The following is a 26,739-nucleotide window of genomic DNA, read 5'->3' as shown; positions in this document are numbered from 1 at the left end:
GTTCGAAGGTAATAGGACCAGTCGGGCAGACCGACAAAGCTAGTTAGAGCCTTGGAGGTGGAGGATGGTTGGAGAATGGAAAAGAAACTAGGGCAGAGCTGCGCCGCAGCAAGTCGGGGAAGGGGATCGCCGGATCGGGATTCGGAAATCGGGAGAGGGCTGGGAGTGGGAGAGGCCGAGAGGGAGACTAGGACATCTGGGGTGGTGGGGCCTGGGGAAATCAGCAAATAGTCGATCGGGAGGGGGCTGGCCGGGTGGGAGTCGATCAGCAAATGGTACTGGGAGATTTTTGTTTAGGCTGGGCCGGCTGAGAGTCTTTCATTTGGACTGGGAGACTAGAGCTCATTTGGGCTTATGAGTTGCTCGGATTTGGGTGTAAACGAGCTTCATATTAGGCTCAAACTTGTTTGACTAACGAGCAGAACTCGAATCGGATTTTTATTAAGCCGAGTCGGCTCATTAACAGCCCTATTTTCGAGCTCATTAACAGCCCTATTTTCGACCACGCCCTATCCATCTCTCTATCAAATAATCGATGCATAGTGCCCCGCCTCGCCAACAGCGCGAAAAGCCAAAGCGAGACAAAAGAAATCAAGAATCCCCCCTCTATCCATTTCTCGAGTAAAAGAAGCCCGTGGATTGGGATTTTTGTAGAGTTTGGACGCCGATCCGGCTCTCGGATGCGCTCCCTCTCTCGCCCCTCCGTTGCTCCAACCATCGAATTCTTGGGAGCTTTCGATCCCCGCCGACCGCGGATGCTCGCCGCCGACTCGATGCCGAGGACTGCGAAGCCTGGCATGGGGATCCCCGGGGGCCACCGGATCCGGTGCCTGAGGGGAATGGCTTTCGTGAAGCTAGGGTTTCGGCAGCGGTCCGCTCAAGAACCAAGAAGAGAGGGCGGGAAGGCCGACTTCGTCCGTTGGATGAGCTGCTTCAAGGATCCCATGGGGAAGGGGAAGAAGGTGGAGGTGGAGAAGGTCCGCGGCGGGGAGGACCTCTGGGATGCGGCTGCCATGGCGGAGCGGGGGAGTTTCCCGGAGCATCTTGTCATAATGGTTAATGGCTTGGTTGGAAGGTACATGTTCATCTCTCTTCTCCTTTGGGCTCTGTGGCTCCTTTATCCTTGGGTTGTTCTTGATCCAGGTTTTAACATCTTTATCATGCTCTTGTTTTATGATTTTGTTTATAAAGAAACAAAGTGATCTTCTATGTTGAGTTCGGTGACAAGTCTTGCTAATTGTCACTTTTTTCCCTTCTTCTACTTGATCATAGTGCCGAAGATTGGAGATTTGCTGCGGAGCAGTTTGTGAAAAAGCTTCCAAATAAAGTAATTGTCCATCGTGAGTTTTTCTGTCATCCCTAATCTCCGGGATTCTTGCAGTCGTCCATAAGTCATCTTGAAAGAATGATCTATGATTCCATTCTCAAGTTTTAAATTTGATTCATATCAACAATAAGCACTGTAAATTCATGCTATATATGGTAGGCAAATTATGAAAAGCAAGGATATTAATCAACAAAACAAAATAATATAAATTTAGTTGATTTTAGGCTGGTTGCTTTATTTAAATTTACAAAAATAACTTCCTCCTATATGGTAATCAGCTTTGCTTTTCGTTCTTTTCACACAAGGCCAAATTATGTGAAGAGCCATATGTTACTTGCAAAATTTAGAATTAGTCTGATTGCATCACAGAAATTTGAAAACTCTGTTTAGTTTTGACCAGGCCAAATGTGTTTTGGTTTCTTTAAATTCAATTTAAGGTTCAATTTTTTTGGTCCAAGGAATAATAAAAAAAGGAAAATACAAAAATAAAAAACTAAGATATTAAAGCAGATATTTTGAATACGTTTCAGAGTATGTCATATAGTTTGGAACCTTTGGGCATATTCTATACACTCTTCCATGTTCTAACACCTAACACCTTCTCAAATTTATAATAGTTATCAACAAAAAAACTTTAAAACTCTAAACAAGTAGAAGAAAATTTACAGAAATGGCACTTGACTATGAACCATTTTAAAATCATAATATGTTATTTGTTCAGAATTTTGAACACCAGATACATACGTTCATGTTGAAATATTTTTTTTAAAAACAAAAACTTAAATGTACTAGTTTGCGAATTTCATTGCACTATGATACTTCAAAAAATGTAAGCAAGGTTTTTAAGATCTTGCTTAGTTTAAAATAATTTGAAACAATGACATGAGAATAATATTATTTCAAAATATCATGTTTCTCTTTAATATCTTGCAACCGAACACCTACATACTTGTAAATCTACTTAATAATTGCAAAATTTGAATTATTAATCTCAATAAAAATGCTTTTCTAGAGGCTTAATTTATTAACCAGAGCATGCTCAATTTAAAAATAACTAAATATTTTAAAAAATTTACCCCACATGTTAATTTTGGCTGAAATTCTGAAATCAACCTCCATTTGGCCTGAGGCGCTTCAGTTTCAGTTTCTAGACTAAATTAGAAACAGTGGATTGTAAAGCGTGTCTAGGACGTGTTTTGGCCATTTGTCATGATAGAAGTTCAAAAGTTCTCACCTATTATATTGTGCTAATATGCTACACATAAACAAGTTTTACTCTTATCATGAGTGATCTTGTCCCCATATTTTTGCCTCTCTGACTTTTTGCACATGATTTTTTGCTTCCAAAGTTTTCTTGTTTTTTTTTACCTATCCTTGTGCATTTGTTCGTTCTCTAAATAAATTGCCATTTTAGCATGGACTAGTAAGTAGGCATGTGCAGTGCATGTTGCAGGGAAGAGAGAGAGAGAGAGGGCGGGGGGGGGGGGGGGGGGGGGCGCTGATAGAGTCCAATTGGTTTAAAGTCAAATCAAAGAGTCCATTATATAGGAGTTGATTGAGGGAAAGAGTCCAATCTGTTTGGGAGTTTTATGAAAGGAGTCTTGATTAGAAAAGGATGGACATAGTGTATGTAGTAGTTAACATAGGGAGAAAGCCAATGGCATAATTAACATACTTTTAAGATAAATAGAAGGGGTATTGTTGGTATAAACAGTGATGGACTGAATCATGAAGGAATATTCGTTGATTTTAAAACTGTCATTTTATATGTAGCATAGATGACAAGGTGTGCTAGTGTAGTTGTCAAATAATTCAGGCAACGCTGGGCAATATACCTACTAATGGCCAAAGCAATCGCATAAGTGTTCTCAAACCATTGCCTAAGAGGTAGCAATCGATTTTTAATTATACCACTACATTTATTTTCTCTTTTGTTCTGTCAAAAAATTAGCTTTCTGCCATAGCTTTAGGCATAAATTGGTGAATGTGTAGCACTAATACTCATGAACAAATAATTGCGCTTTCAAATATGTTTTAAGTTGTAAAATGTGATGAAAAAATGATAGAAGTATGACATATGACTTGTCATTGAGCCTGAGAGATGGAGATTGCTTAGCTTCCTCTGTCCAACTTGTTGGCGATTGGAAGTCTAAAGTCTTAAATGAAGTACCCTTTTATGATCACCTTTTCTTTTTAACATTCTAAGTAGTTTTTATTCTCTTCTGATGGAAATTAGTTTTTATCTTTGGTCCAATATCTACCATGAAAATAGAAGGATAAAGAATATTCTCTGCAGACAGTCTAATACGTATATTTTATGTGCATGCATATGCAGAAATATATCTTTATCTATTCCTATTTGTTGTTTGTTTATTTGTGTGTTCAACAAATAATTGTGCTTTCAAAATATGTTGTAATTTGTAAAATATGATGGAACATATGATAGAAGTACATTACATATGACTTTGGCCCCATTTGGGGGAGCTTTTGGAGGGCCAAAAAGCACTTTCTGGCCCTCTAAAAGCACCTTTAGATAAAAAATGGTGTGTGGTAAAAATTTCGAGAAGCTGTTTCAGCTTTTTCAGAAAGCTGAAAACAGTTTTTTGGCAAAAGCTCCATTTTGGAGCTTTCCAAAAACGCTGTTTTGAGTTATCGGAAAGCTCTATTTTTGACTAAAATACCCCCACTTAAAAAAAAATTCCTTCCAGAATGCCCCTCTCACGGTCTGTTTGTCTCCCACACCGCCTGTTCGTCTCCCACCCACCCCCCTCCCCTTCCCATGCCCCTGCCCCCATGGTGGGGAGGTGCTGAAGATCTCCCCCTTCCCGCGGCCGCCGCCGGCCACAACGTCCTCGTCACGGATGGGGAGGTGCCGAAGAAGGAGCTTGACCGGTCGCCGCGGATGTCCCCGCCCCCACGGTGGGGAGGTGCCAAAGAAGAGGAAGAAGAAGGGGGCGCCCTCCCGCTTCCTGCAGCCGCCGGCGGTCACGACTCGCCCCCTCCCACGTCTGCCATGGCTCGGCCCCTTTCCGGCGCCATTGACCTCGCGGGAGGAGAGCACTTCACAGGGGCCAGCCATGGCCACCGAGACTGCCGCAGGCGCCGCCAGCCACGGCTCGGCCCCCTCCCGCGGCCTGGCCCCCTTCCGGCGCCGTTGGCCATGCGGGAGGAGAAGAAAGGAGAAGGGGGGAGAGGAAGGAAGGAGAAGAAGAGAAGAGAAAAGAAAAGAAAAAGAAAAGAAAAAAAGAGAAGAAAAGAAAAGAAAAAAAAGAAAAGAAAAAGAAAAGAATAAATAAATAAATAAATAAATAAATATGTATATAAATGAATGAATGAAAGAATAAATAAATAAGATAATAAATATATATATTTCAATGAATAAAATAATAAATAAATAAATAAATGCATAAATAAATATATACGAATGAACGTATAAATAAATTTATAATATTTTATATATTTATTGTTGTATTATGCTATAAATATAATATTATATTACATTATATCATAATACATTAATATGTTATTTTAAATAATTTAATATTATGTTATATTATGAAAAATTAATTTATACTAATAATTATAATATTTTATACCTTTATTATTGTATTATACTATAAATATAATATATATTACATTATATCATAATATATTAATATGTTATGTTAAATAATTTAATATTATTTATATTATGGAAGATTAATTTACTCTAATAATTATATTACTATTATGCTATGCTATACAATGTCATATTACTATATTATAACAATATTATTTTATATTACAGTAATATTATACTATATCGTATATTATGTATTAATATATGTTATGTTTTATTATGCTCTGTTGTATAATACTATGCAATGTTCTTTATGGTAATTTTATCATACAAAAGTACTTTTCAGTTTGTTTACCAAACATATGTTAAAGTGCTACAACACTTTAGAAATATAATTACCAAACAGCAAACAACTTTTTTATAAAAGCTCTATTTTCAACATCTCTACTTCCAACAGCTCTACTGCCAACAACTTTCCCAAACAGGGCCTTTGTCATCTTAGCTTGAGAGATGGAGATTGCTTATCTTCTTCCGCTGTCCAACTTGTTGGAGATTGGAAGTCTAAAGTCTTGAATGAAGTACCTTTTTATGATCACTTTTTCTTTTTAACATTCTATGTAGTTTTTATCTCTTCTAATGCAAATCACTTTTCTCTATGGTCGAATATCTATCATGAAAAAAGAAGGATAAAAAAAATTCTTTGCAGACACTCCTGTACGCATATTTTGTGTACATGCATATGCACAACACATATATTGATCTATTCCTATTTGTTGTTTGTTTGTTTGTGCATGCATATTTAGATAAATATAAATTTATGATGTATAATATACAAATTTATATGGATATGCATGTTTGGGTTGCTTAGGCATCTAAGTTAGGGCTGTTCACCTGTAACAATGGTGCTAGTGTTGGGATGGTAGCATAGCACTCCATTGTCATATCTTGTACACCTTCCTGATCTATGATGGCCTTAGTGGGAGAATAAAAAAACTGATCTGCAGGTGTATATTCACTTCACAATTCTAAATTATATGGATATTGGTAATTTTGGGAGATGTCAGCACTGTGGCAATGATCAAACAAGTAGGTGGGTTACAAAATGTCAAAGAGTGTGCACTTTATAATGTGGACTGATGTGTCTGATACTATAGATTTGTATTTTTCAGACATTTATAATGTGTAAGCATGAGGATGTTGCTGTTTGAGAGAGTTAGAAGAACAAATTCTTCTTTGCTACTTTGTGAGTGATTTGGATGGAGAGAGATAAAATTTGCTAGATAAAGCTAGATAAAAAGAGCTAAATAGATGTTTTAGTGAACTATTAAGAGGATTTTAAGGGACTAGAGTTTTTAGCTTTTGGGCTTCTAGAAGCATGGCCTTCCTGTTGTTAGAGTTGTGGGTAGCCTTTTTTCATTGTTTTCATGCCTTTTTGTTTTCCTTTGCTTTGTGCTCTACCTTTGTATCTCTATTAATAACAAGGAAAGAAAAGTGTGGCCTGTTTTTCAATTTTTAAGCCATGAAGTCAACCAATAATTTGTGCATTCAGCTAATTGAAAAATTTGCATTCTGCTTATACAAAGCTTTTTTTAATATCTTAGGCCCCGTTTGGCAGAATTGTTAGCAGTAGAGCTTTTGGAAGTAGAGTTTTTTGAAGTAGAGCTTTTATAAAAAGCTATGTGCTATTTGGTAACTACGTTTCGAAAATGCTGTCGAACTTTAATATGTGTTTGGTAAACAAACTGAGAAAATATCTTTGGTATGATAAAATGAGCATAAAGGATATTACATAGTATCATATAATAGAGTATAATAAAATATATGTATTAATACATAAATTTATGATATAGTAGTAATATAATATAATATAATATTATTATAATATTAGTAATATAATATTGTATACTATAGCATAATAATATAACATAACTTACTTGCAAATGTGAGACCGCAGATTTTTGTAATATAAAGAGATATTTTTTGTAATTATAATATTTTATCATGAGTATTTTGGTCCAAAAAGAAAAAAAATTTATAAATCAAAACAGCTTCCTGACGCATGCTAAAAGTGCTTTTCCAAAGAACCTGTTTAGCTTTCTGACAAAGCTAAAACAACTTTTCGATTTTTTGTACCAAACACTCTTATTTTATCTAAAAATACTTTTGAAAGGTCAGAAAGTGCATTTTGGCCCATCATAAGCTCTGCCAAATGGGGCTTAGTCTCTCATGTATTATCTCATTGAAAAGTTTGTAGTATGCCTGCGGAAAGCTCCTTGAAACATTTTAGTCTCTCATGCATTTGGTAAGCTAGAAAGGGCTGATTTAAGTATCACCTTAGTTCCAAGAGGAATAGCTTTGATTCCATATAAATGGTCTCTTATTCGTTTCTGTAAAGATATGTAAGTTTCATATGTCAAGCAAGCCAGATAAATGAAATTCAAAATTTCAGCAACTTTGGGAACTAAAAAGTTTGTTTTAAGTCGAGAATACGCAAAATTATACGAGCATGAAAAACAAGCCTTATCCAATCTATATAGGTTTTGTGTACCTTGGCTAGTGGCTCTTGTCCAAGGAGCAGTCTTCTGTAACACCAAGTGTCTTGAAATCCTTTGAGGCTATTTCTGTGCATCTAGGTGATGAAACAATTGTTAAGATCAGGTTTTAGATTTTTTCAAGAAGCATTTTCATTGTTCATCTCTGTCATCTATAGCCTCTGATTTCGTGTCCGTAAATCAGAAACATGTATATAAAAGAGCATAGAAGTCACATTGATAGTTGAGAATGTGTTGGCAGACTAACTGGGATGATATGCTGGGAGCAATAGAGGCCAAAAAGACACTTGTATGGTCGGATTTGGATTTGTACAGAAGGCTTAGGAAGTCTTCAAAAGAAGAGGTTAAAGCTGGGAAAATCTTCTTGAGTAATTTTACTAGTTTTCTGATTACAGCCAATTCTACATAAATTTATATCTGGTTTTATTTTCAAAAAATTGAAGCCACTCCCCCCACCCATGGGCATCCAGTGGGTGGGGGGACCTGATTTTCTCCCCAAGCTTATCAGTAACATAAGCACTTATACAGGGAATACAATCAACTTATAGATAGGAAGGACTGCAACATTTCACAGTAATTCCAGTATATCAGAAGAGGCTTGGATTAGGGGGCTGCTAAAATTAGCAATTAATTGTGGAGGGGTATTCGAGATATCATTGGCAGTCAGGTTTATAATAGCAAGGCTTGGAGTTTGGTGGCAAGTCAATGATCAACAAGAGCATGGGAGTCTGGGACTATTGGAAACAAAGGGTGAAGGAGAAATATTGGCTCAGCATAGGAGCATTGGTTGAAAGGTGGGGCCTTTATTGAAGGTGGGGGTGAAGGTGGTAGTTGAGTGGTCATAATGGTAGCAGAGAAGGCAGTTTGAAGAGATGTAGTATAGATGCTGAATGCTGATATGGATTTATGCCGAGACTAGCCTATAGGCTTGTCCATGCATGTTAAGTCATATGGAAAGAAAAATTGCTTAAAAGTACATAAATATACCTATTTGTATGAAAATGAAAGTAATTAGATACTAATAAAATATTTTGAAGGAGTGGAGTTTTTAAGGCAGTTGGCAGAGAGAGACAGTGGTTTCGGATGATGGTCAGTTTCACAAATTTAAATCTGAATAGGATTCATATTTACTAAGAGATCTCTATATAGTTCCAATTTTTCCCATGGACATAAGTTCCAAAGGCCTTGGCTTGTGCTTTTTTTAATATAGTAAAGATATAACAAAATACAGCCATAAAATAGTGAGGTTGATAATATTATGTGTAAAAACCAATTGGATAGATTTTTAGAAATGGAGGATAGATCTTGGATGAAATGGAGAAATTAGTATGGACTGGTAGTAATATGGTTGAACTACTGCCTATCAGGCAAGTTCTTTTCAGAGCACCTGAACATTGTAGCCACAATATCTGAGGGGAAATTGAACATGAACCGGTTGTTTCATCAAAGTGAGAAATTGGAATGATATATATCTTATTGCTGCTGGTGCAATCTCCATGGTTCCTAAGTACATGTATATGGATATATTTTCTTGCTTCTTTTGATAAGTTAATAAACTTCCCTCAAAGGACTTAATAAACTTCCCTCAAAGGACTTCTTTTGCTATCCACCCATCTCTCTCTACTGTTATAGACAGAAGTCCTTAAGCCACAACTCATGTGTCCTTGAGTTGTCAAGTTCGTGTCTCATCCTCTATGTACCTCCTCCTGTGAAGAATACACCCCCTAGATTCAACTATCTCTAAGGGTGAGGGAAAACGGAAGTTCATGAAACAAATTTAGGAGTGTATTTATTAATGAACTTGGCTTTGAGAGGGGAAAAATGAATTAGATGGGACCACAACCTTCCACCCTTTAAACATGCATTGCTTGTGCTCCATTCTGATAAATATAATATAAGCTTGCTGAAACATGGGAAAACCTAAATGAAATCAAAAAGTCAAAAAACCAGTGCCCTCATTTGCCTTATGTTATTAGATTTCCACGAGCATTTTTAATATCTTCTCTTAGTCAGTTTGTTGGATGGTAAAAAAAAAAGAAAAAGAAAAATGATAGCCCTGGTATACTATCCTATATAGTCTTTTGTGAGGATAAAACATAAGCGCCTTTTTTTTCTTCTTTTCTTTTATTAGCAAAATAATTCAACATAATCTTTGTCAAGCAGGGAGTGAGTGTAATACTTCAAGACTGACATTTGATGGAGTTGATTTGATGGGTGAGAGGCTAGCAGAAGAGGTAATTTTGTTAATAAAGCCACTTGTTTTACATGTTTTCACTCCCCTGTTTAATAGATTTCTTGCGCTTCTATGTTTGCTCTTTTACATTTCATGAGTTTTATGTCGGAAAGAAGTTTTGATTTCATGAAAGAAGTGTGTGTATGAACCTGATGTTTTGTAGGTCCGTTCAGTTGTTAAGCAGAGAGGAGGCGTACGGAAGATCTCATTTGTGGCTCATTCATTGGGTGGCCTGGTAGCCAGATATGCTATTGGAAGGCTTTATGAGCTACCTCCTGCTGATGCCAAGGACCAGTTTGATGAAGAGGGGTGTTTGGATGGTAGAATAGCTGGGTTAGAACCTATGAACTTTATAACATTTGCATCACCCCATCTGGGTTCAAGGGGGCATAAACAGGTAGAAATATATTTCTTGTTTCTTGATCCAAGTGCACTTTTTTATGCTGCATAAAATACTGTCTTTGAATGCATTATTCTTGTGGTAGTCTAGGACACCATTTTGGACTGGAAATAATAGGGTAAGTGGTGCATGTACGCAACTTGTAGATTGAATGATGAGGGTCGTGCAAAAGAAAAGGGGTAACATTTTGTAGCATCACTGATTTTTGTGAAAGTAAATCAAAATTGATTGAGAAATAAAAGTGAAAAAATGGAACAGTAAATTCTTAGAGCAAACTCATACAAAGCATTATAGCTTCATTATTCTGTCATTACTTATATATTTGTTAATTGAAAATGTCATAAACAATATCTGGAATGCTGTAATCATTTGATATATCTTGTCTGGCATCATCAACAATCTCATTTCTCTATTGATGTATTTGGAACACCAGAGATGATGTATCTAGTGTAGTCAAATGAATTTTTCATCCACAGCCTTTTCTTTGGAGGATGGAGTATGTTTTTATTAGATCCGTGTTAGTTCTCATCTGGGATTTGAAACCTTTCAGTCAAAAGATTTTGAGAATAGGAAATATGGAAACTACATGGAATATTAATTTCACGAATACTTGCATCACTTCTTCAGTTATCTGCCATTACCACTTGGTCTTACCTGGTAAGGAAGCTTGCAAGTTGCAACAAACTATTCATGCTCTAAGAAGCTGCAAGCTTAATGCATTAACTATAAGTGCAATCAATATATCTTATAACAAGTCTTCAGAATTCTTTGTGACCGCACTATATATATCAAGAATATGATAGTAACATGACTTTGAATCCTTTTACCTTAAATATCTTTTTAGCAACTTTGTTCATCTAGCAACTATTGAATCAAAGGCCTTAAAGGTTTAGTTGAAATTCCCTCTCAACTAAATTTGTTTTAGCCAGGATTTGGCACCAGATCATAGAGGGCTATTGTTAGGTTGATTGCCAATCATAAAATTGCTCAATCCCTCCACACAGATTCTCAACTTTGAGTTCTGCTCTATAGCCAACTTTATGTTTGATGGGAGAAGGCTTGGATGAAGAAGATGGATAAGTAGTGTTGCTATCATTATAAACCTCTCTATATCAAAATGAGTTACTACATTATATGCACTAATTATCACACCAAAGTGTTATGTTTGTTTCTTATAGCGGCGACTGTTCATGAATGTTTTCTCCTGTTCATGTTACTTTGGCAAGTATCGGTCTTTTTTTGTATTATATTTTCTTGGTGTTTAGAGATTTTGCATGGTACTTTACATAAACAGTGCTCCTTTTTCAAGTTCAAACTCATCTCATGTCATTGATTTTCTAACTTTTAAATCAAAGGACTTCCATAATCAGAATGTTCTGCCCTATGCCTGTGTCATTTCACCAGATTCCTTTCCTATGTGGTCTTCCTTTTTTGGAGCGAAGGGCATCTGAAACTGCACATTTGATAGTTGGGAGGACTGGAAAACATCTATTTCTTACAGATAATGATGATGGAAGACCTCCACTTCTCCTACGAATGGTTGATGACTGCGATGATGTAAAGTTCAGGTTTGAATTCCTGGTTCTTTATTTCTTGTCAGTTGCCACTATCTATTAAGTCTGGACCAAGGTTCTCAAAACCAACCCGAATTGTCTTGTTCGGGGCATATTATACCGTACTGCCTGGTTTGGGGTGTATTGTGTTGAATCGTTGCCGAACTAAGTTGGTAAGGGGGTTTGGTTCGGGACTCAGTAGGAATTGGCCCAAATCAATTTGAACAGAGGGGAACCACCTGGTTCTGCTCGGTTCAACTTGGTTCGGATTGACACCTGTGGGTTCTGAGCTAATAGTTGAAGAGATAGAGAAGAAAGGGCTTCCAGACCACTCTCCTTCTGAAATTTTGAAGGTTTGGGAGTGTGGTGAAGTGTGGAAAAGAAAGGGAAGGAGGGATTTTGTAGGCCGAAATCCTTGATCAAGGAAGAAAAAGATAAAATCTTCTTCTCTCTTCTCATTTTTCTTTCAAGCCTGAAATAGGCCAAAAATTGCTAAAACAAGGGGAGGTCATGCTTTCTTTTTCTTAAAAAAAATTTGGCATGATTTCATTGCATGCTGTAGATTTAAGGGTGATTTGTTCATTAAAGTAGAAACCATTATTTTTTGTTGATTGTGTAATTTTTAAATTAAAAAATATATTTTTGGTTTAAAATGGGGTTATTGCTTGTTGCAATGGTAAAAGCTTGGACTAACAAGTGCATAGTTCGTCTTGGGGCTGCCACTTTGTATTAAAAAATGCCAATATTAGATTTGTCCCTAATTCACCCCTCCTAGGATCCTAGATTGTCAGGAACATAATTGAGTAATGGCCTTTTATATTTTTGGTTTAAAAATAATATTTCAAAAATAATGTTCAAAAATTTCAAAAATTGATAGCATGTTTGTAGTGTGCATGTTATTTGCTGTCTTTTTTTGACAGCAATTTTTTAAATTTGAGCATAGTTAAAGCTCCCCAAACCTAAGTCCAAATTCATATAAGTTTCAACAGATAAATAGTGACTAAGGCATGCCCATGGACTAAGAAATATATATCTACTAACCCCTATTAGGGCCCTACAGTAATCCAAATTTAAATTAGTTTATTAGGTATTTTCTAATTAAATATTAATATTTAATTATTATATTAAAAATAGTATTCTATACAGATAATTTAGAAGTATTTTCTGAAGTAATACAACCATTTTTCACTAGAATGTAAATTTCAAAATTTTTAGATATTTAATAACTTAAAAAATATTAAGTCAACTAAAAATAATGAAAAATTGAATAATGTATATTGGTAATTGGACATATTTTCTTGAAAAATATGCATAGTTTTTACATAACTCTTATAAATTATTACATGTATTAAGTGAAATTATAGAAGACACTAATATGCCTAGAAATAAATAATATTTTTTTTATTTTGTAAAAAAGTGTAGATCCACTTTATGCAAGTCATGATAATGAATGAAGTGGTTTATGATGATGGCCATCAAACTTGTAGAAATGGATTCAAAAATGAAGAAGGACGAGCATGTTGATATTGGTTGGTAGCAAGGATCACTGTGCCGGTACCAGGGCTCGTACCGGTTAACCGGTGGTATGGTTTGTTATGTCCCTATGTTGTTTCATGCCGGACACGTACCAACACAGAAGAGGGTGGGGGAGAGGAAGAATGGGAGAGGAAGAGAGAGAGAGAGAGAGGGAGGGGGGATAGGAAGACGGAGAGGGAAGAAGTGAGGGAGAGAGGCGGTGAAGGTTGGTGGACACGATAGAGAGGGCGGGGAGAGGAAGAACGTAAGAGAGGAAGAGAGAGAGAGAGGGAGTGAGAGAAAGAGAGAGTGAGAGAAATGGAGGCCGTCGAAGGCCCGTGGATGGCGAAGTGGCGCAGAGGGGCGGAGAAGGGTTCTACCCCTCCAGATCCTTGTTTTGTTCGAAATAGGAGTCCATTGAGGCTCCTCTTTTTATTTTAAAAATTTTAAGAGAAGTTGGCAACCTACTTGCCGACCTTACTTAATATTTTCAAAATAAAAAAAGTCATTTTTTATTTTAAAAATATTAAGTGAAGTCGGCAAGGGGGTTGCCAACTTCACTTAAAATTTTGAAAATAGAAAAAGGAGCTTCGATGGGCCCCTTTTCGAACGAAACGGGGGTTTAGAGGGTGGAGCCCCTACTTAGCCCCTCCGCGCCACTCCCCGACCCTTCACCGCCCTCTGACGGCCTCCATCTCTCTTCCTCTGTCCCTCTCTCTTTTCTTTTCTTTCCTTCATTCTCTCCTCTTCCTTCGCTGTTTTCTTGTTTTGAATGCTGAAATCGTCCCGATCCATCGATGGCACGGCTCGGTACACCCTGAACCAGGTTTTCGGAACGATTCCGTATTTCATGGTTGGGAGCATGGCGTAATGATCTTAGCATCATTGGAGATGCAAGTGGTGCGGTGCAGAGTAGAGAAGGGATGGCTGACGAGATTGAAGAAGTACTTGGTTGGTGGTTATCCGATGTGAATGGATACAAGAAATGTTTATATGAGGTTCGACATGTGCTGAAGTACTTTCATGAATGCAAGGAGAGTAAGGAAAAAAACACAGAGAACTAGGCAGAGATTGATCATCAAGAAGTTGAATGATGATCATATTACTCTAGGGATTCAGATGAGTATGAGTTATTGTACATAGATGACACTAGAGGCCTAGATTCAGGCTGCGATACGGGGTAGTCTGAATGATCAGTGGTAGAGGGAGGTTTTTAGGCACAGGGCACAGTTTGGCCCCTCACAATGCGAGATATTATTGGTAAAGGTGGCAACCAGATAGCATCTATGTTTAGGTCTTGTATGGGAAAAAAGGGTAAGAAGCCTCGAGATATACTAGAAGAGGTCATCATTCATGACTTAGATCCACCTGCTTTCCCTAGTAAAGACTCAAAGCAGCTCGTCAAAGATAAGAAAAGGGATATGTGGAGAGCTATTACATCTTGGTTCCACCATAGTACCATCCCTCCAAATTTACTACTATCTTGCTCTTAGCTCCAAGCTAGGTAGAGTATCAATCCTGCCGAATTAAGTGATATTTTTGGTGAGTTGCTTGATGATAACAATGGTGAGCTGGAGAGATGGATAGCATTTGCAATTTGCTTGATTGCACTTGCAGCTGATGGTGGTTCTATTTTGGGTTGCCATCAAATAAGCTCGAGGTTAACAATCCAAATCCTCTCACAAATGGTCTCCTCCAATGGTTTGGAAGTGCAACTTTTTGACCTTTCTCCTTAGTACAAGCAATGACAGCTTTTGTCAGAGTGTTGGTGATCTGCGACTACTTCCTAGCAACAACAACAAGCAGCGACTACTATTGCAGTGGGTAGGACTGAAAATGGGCTCGGATTAGCCTGAGGCCTATTGGGCCAAGCCGGCTTCGGGTTGAGCTTGGTCTTACAAATCAAGCCTAAAAACATTCCAGGCTAGGCTTGGGACTATCGTCAGCCTGGTTTGAGCTCGGCTCGAAGCTCAAGCTCAAAAATAGGCCTAGTCTGAGCTTGAGAATAAGTCTACTTCGCTCCATGCATTCACTCGCTCTTTGCCACTATCTGTTCTCTCCCCTCTCCTCTCTCTACCCTCTTGATATCTCTCTTCATGCTCTCTTCCCTCCCTCTTAATCTCTTCCCTCCTCTCTCCTCCTCCCCCCCCCCCCCCCTTGTCCATCTTGATTCCCCTCTCAATCTCTTGATCTTCTCTCTCCCTCCCTATCTTTCTCCGTGCTCTCCCACTCCCTCAATTTCTCTTTCTCGGTCTGTTTTCTCCCTCTGTCTCTTCGCTTGCTCTCCCTCCCACTCTCTTTCCTCTCTCTCCCCCTCCCAATCTCTCTCTCCTCTCTCTTCTCTCTCATGCTTTCCTGACCCCTCTTTCATTTTATGTTGGAGGAGAAGCTAGGGCCTAGATTCAGGCTGAGCTTGGGTTTGGGCTTGGGTTGAGCTATGGTTAGAATTTTGAAACAAATTGGGCCTTGACATGGCTCAAAGACCAAAACTTTTTAGGTCCAGGCGCTTGCTGCATAGAAACCCAGTCAGGCCCAGCCTGATTCCAGCTCTTGCTTTGGTGTTGCCTGGCAGCGGTGGCAAGCAATGTTGCTGCTGCTGGTGGCAGCGCATGCAGCAGCAACAAGAAGCAACTGCTATTGTCGGTGATGCTTCCGGGGAGCAGCGGCAAGTATAGTGTTACACTTTAAATGTAACACAGAATCCTGGTAAAGGACAGTTGCAAGCTGTTTTACGCTTATCATGTAAAGACGAGGAGGATGAGGTGTTGAGGCTTGTGCCTCAGAGCCTTTGGAGCCTGTGGACTTGATCGTCAGGTAGCCTTCCCATCTCCTTTGCTGGAAAATTTTGTAAAAATGAACAGACGTTAGAAAGAATAAACTGAGCCAATAAATTGCTCTGTGTGTCTTTCGTGTGTGATACCTTACAAAATACCTATGCTTGGTTGAAAGGTGTCCTTGTTCTAAGCATCTCTTGTCCAGACTTGTCTGGCGTTGTCTAACTGAAATGGAGCTGCCTGGTCAGAAAGTTTGCGTTGATTATAGGATTTTCATCATAGCTAAATTTCTGCCCTTTCTTCTATTATTTGCACATGGTTTTGAACTAACATTTGATTTGGAAATTAAGTATTTGACTGTGACCTATTTTTCATCTTTTGGAATTACGACTCGTGTAATTTTGTATGAATTTTGATAGAACTTTTATGTTGGTCATTGATAGTGTATGCTTGAAAGAAATAATCTTTTTGGTTGTTCGGGAGAGTACGTTCCTTGATTAATTGCTGATGATCGTATGGTATTTGTGTTATTTATATAATGATTTCTAGATTGTAATATACTTTTTATTTGAAAAATTCATTTGTCTAATTTACTTAATGTTTAGTTTTATTAATTATAGTATTACTGTTCATTTTCAATTGCTTTTTGTTTATTTTGGAAATTTAGTAGGATGAATGATGTATCGTAATTTTATTGTCCTCTTATGGCATGAATTATGATTGTTTAATTGCTTACTGTTTATTTTCCTTACTACTAGTATATGCTTGTGTATATTGCATTATATTGTTTAATTGCTTAGGGGACTGTCTTAGCTCTAGGTGGCCGCTTAAGCAACTGCTTAAGCCCTGTTTGGGGGAGCTGTTAGTAGTAGAGCTTTTGGAAGTAGAGCTGTCTGAAGCAGAGCGTTTATAAAAAACTGTTTGCTGTTTGGTAAATACATTTCTAAAATGCTGTGGCACTTTAATATGTATTTGGTAAACAAACTGAGAAAGTACCTTTGTATGACAAAATGACCATAAAGGACATTACCAGTATTATACAACAGAGCATAATAAAATATAATATGTATTAATACATAAATATATGATATAGTATAATATTAATGTAATGTAATATAATATTATTATAATATAGTACTATAACATTATGTATTATAGAATAATAATTTAATATAATATTAAATTATTTAACATAACATATCAATGTATTATGATATAATGTAATATAATATTATATTTATAGCATAATACAATAATAAATATATAAATATTATATACAATAATAAATATATAAATATTATAATTATTAGTGTAAATTAATTTTTCATCCTTCTAATGACCATTTATCTCTCTAACAAATTTTCTAGCTAGGTGATAAAATTGGTTAAATAATTACTAATATTTTTATTTATTTATTTTATTTAGTTATTTATTTATTTATTATTTTATTTCATTGAAATATAGAGGGGTCGCCGGCCATGGGTGGTGGCTGGCATGGTGGCTGCCATCGTGGGCAACCATGAGCTCCCAAAACAAAAAAAAGAAAAAAAAAAGAAGAGGAAGAAGGAACAAAGGCGGCGACGTTGAGAGGAAGAAGAAGATAGAGAGGGAGAGGGAGGGGATGGGTGAGAGAGGAAGAGGCGGGATGAGGGTTTTGGGGAAAAAAAGTGAGATTTAAATGGGGATATTTTGGTCTAAAAAACAGCTTCCCGACAAAAGCTGAAAACAGCATTTTCGGAAAGCTCCAAATTGGAGCTTCTCCCCAAAAGCTGTTTTCAGCTTTCCGCAAAAGCTGAAACAGCTTTCCGAAAATTTTACCAAACACCATTTTTTATCTAAAAGTACTTTTGGAGGGCCAGAAAGTGCTTTTTGACCCTCCAAAAGCTCCCCCAAACAGGGCCTTAGTGCCTAGGTGTTACGCAGTCTCCTGGCCGCCCGTCTCTCATCTACAGTCTTGAAAACATCATCTTGACTTCGAAGTAATCATAGCAATCAAAAAAATGAAAAATAAAAAAGTGAACCGGTACCATATGGGTATGCTTATGTGTGCCTAGTTTCAATATAGTTTTGCATGGACTCAGCATTGAGATTGTGAGCCTTGGTCTAGACATTTTCAAAATGATAATAAAACATACATGTTCATTGTTGTTCCCTTCTGCAGGTCAGCTTTGCGCTCTTTCAAGCGTCGTGTTGCCTATGCCAATGCAAATTATGATCGTATCCTGTTTGTGTTCATTTTTTATAACAATTATGTCTGCTTTCATAATTTTCTTTTTAGTAACTTTCCAGTCATGACATCTGGAAGTATCTGCATTTAACTAGATAAAAAGATATAGTAGGATGGAGAACATCGTCAATTCGTCGTCAACATGAGTTACCGAAAGTATGTATTGACGTCTTCTATTTTGTGTGGACATAAAATATGCTATTTTAGGGATAAAAATTTCTTTATTACCCTCAGTAAGTATCATGATTTTTTTCCATCCATGCAGCATCATCTTCTTGTAGAGGATGAGAAGTATCCACATATTGTTTTTGCGGATAAAGGAAATGCAGAGATCAAGCTTAATGAAGATGTAGAATCTCAAAAATATGACTTGGAAGGTATCTGAATAGTTTTAGATTGGTATATAGTTCTATCAAAAATTTTTCACGCTTGCATCTTTAGGAATTTAAATTGTAGAATACATCATGTTCAAAAAAATATTTGCTTTTTTCCGTTTTTCTTTTGTGGAGTGAAAGTGGCATACTAACATTATTAGTTGGGGGAGCATGTGTGGCATCTTGACTAGGTTTATCTAATAGTATCTTAAGGGCTTTAATCTCAATCTTGCTGAGGCGTCAGATCCTTAATTCAACATGCTTGTTGTGTTAAACTAGTCCTTGAACCAAAATGTGGAGTTTTTAACAAGAAATTTCTACTTTTGGCTAGAACTTGTTGGTTAGGTTATAGGGATGAAAATGAACTTGGGCCAACCCGAGGTACTGTGGGGTCAGGCCATCTTTGGGTTACACTTTGGGCCTAGCTTGAGAGGGTTCAGGCTTGGATTGTAGAGCCCAAATCAAAATCAAGCTTGGCTTGAGGCTTGACTCAAAGTGTGACCAAGATTGGCTAACCCGAACCCTGACCCATTAAACCCCCTCACTCCACCCCACCCCTCATGAAGCCGCACCCTCCTCGTTGCAACATCTCACCATTCTCTCTCACTCTCTCACTCACTCTCTTCTCCTCTCCCTCCTAAGGTTCCGATCTCCCCATCTCACCGGAATCTCTCTTTCAGTCATCTATTCGGTCGCTACCAAAATCATATCGCCCCACCCCATCCGGAAACACTCTTCCCCTAGGGTTCCAATATTCCTTCAATTCATCAAAATCATCATCCACCACCCATTTCAAAATCATCTCTCTGCCTCCCTCCCTCCTCCCAAGGATTCCAATTTCCCCCACCCTGCTAGAAAGATCTTTTCGGTTGTCGGAGAGCCACTATGGCCCAGGACAGAAGCCTACTCACCCTGTGATTGCTCGCTCCTCAAACCACGGCAACATCCCTCTCCTCCATGTTGCCCTATCGAGATCCCACTGCTCTCCTTATCTTACCCTCCATTGAGTAGGGCTTGGTGGGCTCGGGCTCGATTTAGGTTAGGGCCCTTTGGGTTTCGGTCTGGGCTCGACTAAGCCCACAAAAAAAATTTGAGCGCGGGCCTGGTTCGAAGCTCTAAATTGTTTGGCTTGGTCCGAGGCTTGAAAATATATTCCAGGCTGGGCCTAGGCTGCATGGAAACCCGACCTACCATGGTCCAGTTCCAACCTTAGTTAGGTGTCATGAGGCTTTCACACACATTGTCATCGAGTCCCTATATGGCATGCAAGTGTATGTAGTAAAACCTAATTTCTGATTACACACATAAAACTAACAAAATGAGATGGTAGAGAGTTTTCTTGGCACATATTAATAACACCAGTTTTCTCTATAGAATTTAGTGAAGGATGAAGATGTGGATGTGGATGAAGGATGCTAGTTCGACCAATGTATAGTGGGCACATGACGAGTAGGGGGCTTCATAGATGATACCTAGTGCTATGTGCCCAAAATTCGCCGCTAAAATATATAAATAGTTTTCTTACTAAGTATCAAAAATTATACCTTATATCAACTCCATCCAAAAAAATGAAAAAAATGAGAGAAATATAAAATATTATCCACCTAACATCATTATATTATGTCAACTCCTGTATATAGGTGAGGGCCCATAATCTAATGAGAAATACCATCCTCCACCAAACACAATAAAATTACTCATGGGATAAAAATATCCATAATCATAGAATATCAACCATAAATAAAGATATCCACAATCACATAATGTTCCACAACCATATAACATAACTCACTTTTCTTTCTCCTCTTCTCTCCCATGCTCTGTTCGACTAGGGCATGAACTAAGTAGTCTAGCCCGTGCTTTCACTGGCCTGTTGAATGGGCTGATTGCTGGATCAGTTGAATTGGAAACCAGTCCAGCACACTATGGAAATAAATCACTCACTTTGAACTTGTATCTTGGTGGCTGCTATAGCAGTTTTTACCTGATATATCGGCCACTGCATACTCAAGCATCATATAATGCTGTTATGGTATTCAGCACAGGATTTTCAGGCCAAAACCACTATAGTAGTTGTAACAGCTGAGTTTTAAAACAATGAGTACAACTTGATATAGATATGCTAATGCAAGAAATCTTGAAACTTGTGATACTGTATTGTGGGGTGCAGCAATAAATATATAAGTATGATTTACATATATGTAAAAAAATTGTCAACAAGTTTTCACAATAATTAGTTCATACTTCCAATAACATCAACAGTCACAAACTCTATTATATACTTGCTATTGCAATTCATAGACCATAGTCCATACCCCATACTATAACAGTATAGATACTAGAATTAACTATCCATCTCGTTCAATATCAAAAAGTTAACATTCTTATTAAAAAATAACATCCGCAAGTGGATCCAAGAAGTATCTGAGACATATCCAACAAGTAACAGAAGCCTTTTTTTTTTCCCCAACAACATGATATTTGAGATAGGAAACTGACACATACCATAGCTATATCTGATGCATGTAAGTATCCATATTTGTTGGATATGGTCATGACATGCAATTTGAAATATTTATGTGTTCTATCTAGGCCATTGGCTTGAGGAGAAATATAACTTGTTTTGGTGCAGAGACAGTTGAGGATGTTTCCCTGGTTGCAGGCTCACACCTATTAAAGCAATTGCATTTGATGATCCCAACTTCTTTGGGTATATGCTTTTGTGGACTGTTAAATGATTTTCTATTAGTTCGGTGGTCAGGATCATCCTACCAGCTCAATATTTTGTTTTCCATACCCATTACCATTGAATTGCAGTTGGAAACCTGAGAAAATGAAATGTGATACTGATCTGGATGCATGGAAATCATGTCTTCTCCATGAGCTTTCTAGCGTCAATACCAGCACACGAAGGGCAAAGTGAGTCACTTGCATGTTACTAGCCACTGTGGACCCAATGATTTATGGACTTTTCTAATGTTAACTTTAGTAAATAAGTAGAAGGAGAATAAGTTCTTGGTTCGAAAATCAAAACATATAAGCATATGGCAACTTACAGCCTTAATTTTATGCAAGTCATTAGATATTGATGTATAAAGAGTTGAAATAATATTTGAAGGTCAAATACAAACTTATCCATGATATTCATTTTTGGGTAGTTTTGCAATTTTGATCAATTTTCTTTCGTATGTTATCAAATTGATTTATTGGTATGTCAAGGGTAAAAACTTATGCACAAAGGTACCCTTGTGTTTTGTCTCTATATGCGCTAAATAAATCTCTTAATACATGAACATTCTATATATATTTTAAAAGGGCCTGCCTGAAGGGAATCCATGAAGTGTTGGTTTTGTACCCATTATTAGAATCCCAATGCCAGGTTTTTGATTGGATATAGGAGCATATTTTTCTAGCTTACATCTTAACCCTAAGAGGGTCGGACTTTGTAACAGGTAGTTTGTGAAAGAATTATAGTCTCTTTATGGCTTCTGCATACCAGCCTAGTATCAATTGAGTCATATAGGAGGAGAAGCATGAGAGAAGAAATAACTAATTATCTGCGATACCCACTTTGTGTTAGCTTTACATTAATTTTATATAAGTCATTAGATACTGATGTAAAAGAGTTGAAATAATATTGGAGGATCAAATATAAATTTATCTATGATATGCATTTTTGGATAATTTTAGATCAATTTTCTTTCGTATAGTATTGAATTGATTTATTAGTATGTCAAGGAAGAAAACTTATGCACAAAGGTGACTCTTGTGTTTTGTCTGTCGACTAGATGTGCTAAATGGATCTCTTACAATATAAACATTCTATACACATTTAAAAGGATGTTCCTGAATGTATTCCCCAGTGCCAGGTTTCTGATTGGATATAGGAGCACATCTTTTGTAGCTTACATCTTAACCCGGAGTGAACTTTTATAACGAGTTGGACTTTGTGACAGAGTTTGAGAAAGAACTAAAATCTCTTTATGGCTACTGCATACTAGCCTAATATGTATTGTATTGAGTCATCTAGGAGCATAAGCATTAGGGAAGAAATAAGAAATTACTTGTGGTACCACGTTGTGTTAGCTTCACAAACGCAAACCACATTTTATTCCTAAATGATGAAATTGAAATAATATATCTAGTGACACTTTATGTGCAGCAGACTCATGTATTTTTTATGTTGACAACACATTCTAGGTCCTTTAGCACATTTACCCTGTATAGATGTACAAAAATGGGACTGATCATTGGGTATTCTGTTTCCCAGTTACAAGCAATACTTTGGATACGCCAAGCTCGTGGACTTATCCATAAATGGCAGCAGCATTTCTTCTGCTACTTATGTCTTGACCCTAAGAAAATCTTTGGAATGTATTAGACCTTGCAACAGATAATTATCTTAGATTATTATCGGGGAGTATGTCAAAATGGTACTTTTCTTATGCTTCATCAGCAGCTCTAATGAATAATCTGCTATATGCAGAGGAGATGATTAGAGGTCTTACACAAGTACCTTGGGAGCGTGTGGATGTCAGCTTTCAGAAAAGTAGGCAAAGATATGTTGCACATAATACCATTCAGGCAAATCATCTCATCTTAGTATATTTGTAAAAAAGTTAAATCTTGACTTGTTTTATTATTGCTCTAAGATACTTGACTTGTTTGTTGTCATAATTGTTGTAATCTTTAGATATAAGACCTTTGCTTTTAAACTGTTGATCCGGCACAATAGTCTTTTGCATGGCCCCCTCTGTACAAGTAGTTAAGCACATATTTTCTTTTTATCTTGGTCATACCAAAGCAATTTAAGAAATTTGCTGTAGAGTTTGCTTTCACATGTTTAGTTGTACCATATTTCGAATTACTTATTTGAGAGCTTGAAAATATTTACCCCCAGTGATCTTGACACTACAACACATAAATCAAGATGGCATGCTGCTGATTCATTTTTAGCCTTTTCTTTTTCTTTGTTTTTTTTTTGGTGGGGCAGGGGGGGTGGAGGCTGGAGAGGAGATGGTAGAATAGGCCTATAGACAATGAATGTGCTACAACATAAAAGGGTAGCCCTCCTCCAGATACCGCTAAACCCTTACACCTTGGTGAAGGCAGGAACCCAAGTTACTGGGTATAACAACCAAAGTCTTTGCTAGCTTGGTCAACCGGCAACTTTACTATTTTTAGCTTTTTGATGATGATTGAAACTCCCAAGATTCATTTTAGTCCCCATTTACTATTATTTCTTTTCTTAAAAGAAATCTATGAGTCCGATTTTCTTATCATGTATTAAGATGGACCTGATCTTACTATGTGACATGGGTGTAACATATTATATATTTTTCTATTTTCTTGAATTATAGTGATATTAACACTATGGTGGCCATATCGTCCTCATTTATCAATGGTAGCCCAATGCACATTATCCTAACCAAAGTTGCCCAAAAATGACTAACTGGGTCCTGTAATGCCAGTTAAAATGACTAGGCACTGCCAATTCATTAAAGCAGTGTTTGTTTAAACATCAAGCACCATTTAGTCTACTTAGCTAAATGGATCTGTTTACATGTCTGAGTGGCTGTCAGAGAAGCATATCATTTGGATAAATGATCTAGCAAATATCTTCGAAACCTAGTAAGTACATTGTTTAATATAATTTATTATTAGTTAAATTGTCTAGATATAAAAGCCTAAATTGTTCGACGTGATGTAGTAAATTGGTTTGAGTATGTTAATTGATTTCCCTTGAAGGTATTTCATACTCTTGATTTGTTAGATGTAAATGACATGAGTAACCTGTGCTAGCAGTCGTGAATAGAGAAAGGCCTCCCTCCTTTAATTGCTTGACCATATGTTGCATGCCCCCTCCCCCCTCATCTTCACTCGAGATGTTCCTTTAAGTAATACTTCATTTTTCACTGTTACATGCCAAAATTATCTTTTTTCTTAAATAGCCCTTTGCTTTTATTTACCCCCTAATATTTTTTTTGCCTCCTAGGTTTACTAATAATGCGTTCTAGCTTACAAGTAAGGGAATTGTATGTAATAGTTCTTAGATTTTATTGCTTTATTTAAGGATTTTGTTTAATCACATATCATTTTATCTTTTAGGTTTTCTATTTACAAATAACCCAATTGCTTAACTATCTAAGAGTCTTATGTAAATTAGTAGAACCATGTTAATACTAAATGGTCATTAATGGTTCAAGTATTTAACTATGTTGACCATCATGCTCTTAACATTTATTGTTAAAGTAACTTGGTAAATGCCTAAGAATCAGAAAGTATCTAATGATTGTTTGGCCATTTTGCATCTGTGTGCTTAACATTATTTGTCAATAAAACATGGTATCAAAACCCTTGCTGAGCCATAAAAAGTATCGAAGAGCAAGTACCAACAATCATAACATTTGACACCTTTGTTGTGGAATGTGCGTGATACATCACCCTTCCAATACTGTTTTGGTGAAAAGAGTTGCAAAAACATCATTAGAATCCAACAATTGAGCATCCTTTTGTTAATAAAAGATTCAGGGGAAGAAAAAGATGCAACTTTGCTTTTGGCTCCTATATTCTTTTGGTGAAAGAGTGCAAAACCATCACTAGAATCCAACAATTTGATCATCCTTTGTCAATAAAAGATTTTGTGGGGGGGGGGGGGTGGGGGGTTGGTGCAAGGAAGAAGGAGGGCAGGGGGAGGTGGGGGAGGGAGGGAGACCGGTTGGGGGAAAGGATGGGGTGGGGAGGACAAATTATTTTGCATGTTCTGTCTTTATGAACCTTCTTTGAAGCACTCCGGGACTTCTGGGGAAGATCATGTTCTTATTCTTTTCCTCTTTTCATTTCTTGGGCACATGTGGGGCTCATTTTGCTGATAATGGGAATCAGTGCACAAAACCTAACACCTTGACATAGGATCATAGGTAGCCTTCTTCATGCGCAAAGGTGATCATCTTGAGTGGTTCTGTATCACATTAGATGTGCCACTCCTAAGCTTTCACTGATACTTTGTTTCTTTGTCTGTCCCTATTTTACGAGACATGCAGGCTTTAATTGATGAAATTCTCATGTTTGCTACTCCATCTGACACATGAAATTTCCCTCTTTTGCTACACCACCGTAAATCCGTCCATCCCGATCTTGCCACGTCCGCCTTGATATTCTCATTTGTTACATCATCTGACGCGTACCCGTTGAGTGATTATGTGATATTTACAATTTTTCACATTTATTGACTTTTAACTGATCTATTTTAATATTTTTATCCATTTGTCAAAAATGTCCAGGTGAAGAGTTACTGGTTGAACTCTGATGGTGCAGATGTGGTCTTCCATATGATAGATAATTTTCTTGTCTAGTCCCTTGACAAATTTTGCGATTCCCAGCTGGTAGGCTACAAGCCGATTCCCATGCGTAGCGCATTAATGCAAGCACATTTATTTTAAAAAGCTCAAGCTTGTATATAAATATTTTTCCTGTGTCTTAGTTGCCATTTTGATTTATTTTTTTAATTCTGTTGACTTGGATTTGATAATCGTCAATATTGATGATTTCATCATACTCCACCTTGTGAATCTGCTAAGCAGGAATTATAAATTTTTCTTATCAGGTGGAATTGCCTTGTAATACAACTTTTGTTATTTTATATCTTTGGAAGGAATTTCATACAAGGACCCACAGCTCCCGTAGCACCATCACTGAAGTCATTTTGTTTTGTTTAATATGTTCATTTTGTTTTGGTGCAATAAAAAGTTGCTCTGGGAGATCATAAATTTGAAACTGGAACCCCTCCATATATTTGACCCTCTTGCAGTAGGCCAATTTTTTTTTTCTTTTTTTGATTTTTTTTCTACATGGACACTACTGATGAGGTGTTAAGAGGCTTGAGCCTAATAACAAGATTTAGCTGTCGCATCTGCAGAAATAAAATTGCAAGCGAAACAAACAGTCCGTGGCAAAAGAAACATGCAGTTATTTTGGTTCTGAGACCCACAGTAAACGATGACTGTTTAATGGTTAATAATTGTCATCTATTACCGACCCCCACTGGATGGTGCGGCCGCTGGTTGCTTAATGTTACATGCTGACTAATAGCATAATCAAAGGCTGATGAGGCTTAAATTAATAAGCGGTGATGCCTTCAACCAAAATGTAGTGTTTCATATAACAATGGCAGTCTGGTAGGATTATGCCTTGCATTCATACCGCTCACAGGTTTTCTCTTGCAT

General features: G+C 37.2%; 1 protein-coding gene across 11 annotated transcripts; it reads left to right on the top strand.

Moving 5' to 3' along the window:
• The first annotated feature begins 506 nt into the window (after positions 1 to 506).
• On the top strand, positions 507 to 26,190 carry LOC103718401 (putative lipase ROG1). 11 transcript variants are annotated; one of them, XR_605826.6, is made up of 11 exons: positions 507 to 1,075; positions 1,273 to 1,340; positions 9,602 to 9,672; positions 9,835 to 10,068; positions 11,476 to 11,639; positions 18,075 to 18,130; positions 18,244 to 18,296; positions 18,406 to 18,517; positions 21,147 to 21,224; positions 21,332 to 21,433; positions 23,001 to 23,034. XR_605826.6 is itself a non-coding variant. In XM_088716677.2 (10 exons), exons 1-10 carry the CDS (start codon positions 681 to 683, stop codon positions 25,821 to 25,823), a joined length of 1,242 nt encoding a protein of 413 aa, XP_088572803.1. In that variant the 5' UTR covers positions 507 to 680; the 3' UTR covers positions 25,824 to 26,190. The 11 variants fall into 11 exon arrangements, 5 of the variants coding, with proteins under 5 accessions (XP_088572803.1, XP_008805427.1, XP_088572802.1 ...); XR_605825.6 differs by lacking the exon at positions 23,001 to 23,034 and adding an exon at positions 22,785 to 22,911; XR_015975744.2 differs by lacking the exons at positions 21,147 to 21,224; positions 21,332 to 21,433 and adding an exon at positions 25,798 to 26,190 and having other exon boundaries at positions 22,785 to 23,063.
• Positions 26,191 to 26,739: the final 549 nt, after the last annotated feature.

The sequence above is a fragment of the Phoenix dactylifera genome, chromosome 2 (genome assembly GCF_051530095.1).
Source record: "Phoenix dactylifera cultivar Ajwa chromosome 2, Ajwa_hap1_PhDact_Kaust_v1.1, whole genome shotgun sequence".
Classification (NCBI taxonomy): Eukaryota; Viridiplantae; Streptophyta; class Magnoliopsida; order Arecales; family Arecaceae; genus Phoenix; species Phoenix dactylifera.
The sequence above is the reverse complement of the archived record's forward strand: the minus strand, read 5'-3'. Positions and strand labels throughout refer to the sequence as shown.

What these genes read in the sequence shown, in the direction of transcription:
- LOC103718401 (XM_088716674.2), top strand. Translation starts at nt 681, where the DNA reads ATGCGCTCCCTCTCTCGCCCCTCCGTTGCTCCAACCATCGAATTCTTG. An exon ending in GTTCAAGGGGGCATAAACAG is followed by an intron (nt 10,069 to 11,475) that starts GTAGAAATATAT and finishes TCATTTCACCAG; the next exon opens with ATTCCTTTCCTATGTGGTCT. An exon ending in TGCCAATGCAAATTATGATC is followed by an intron (nt 18,131 to 18,243) that starts GTATCCTGTTTG and finishes CTAGATAAAAAG; the next exon opens with ATATAGTAGGATGGAGAACA.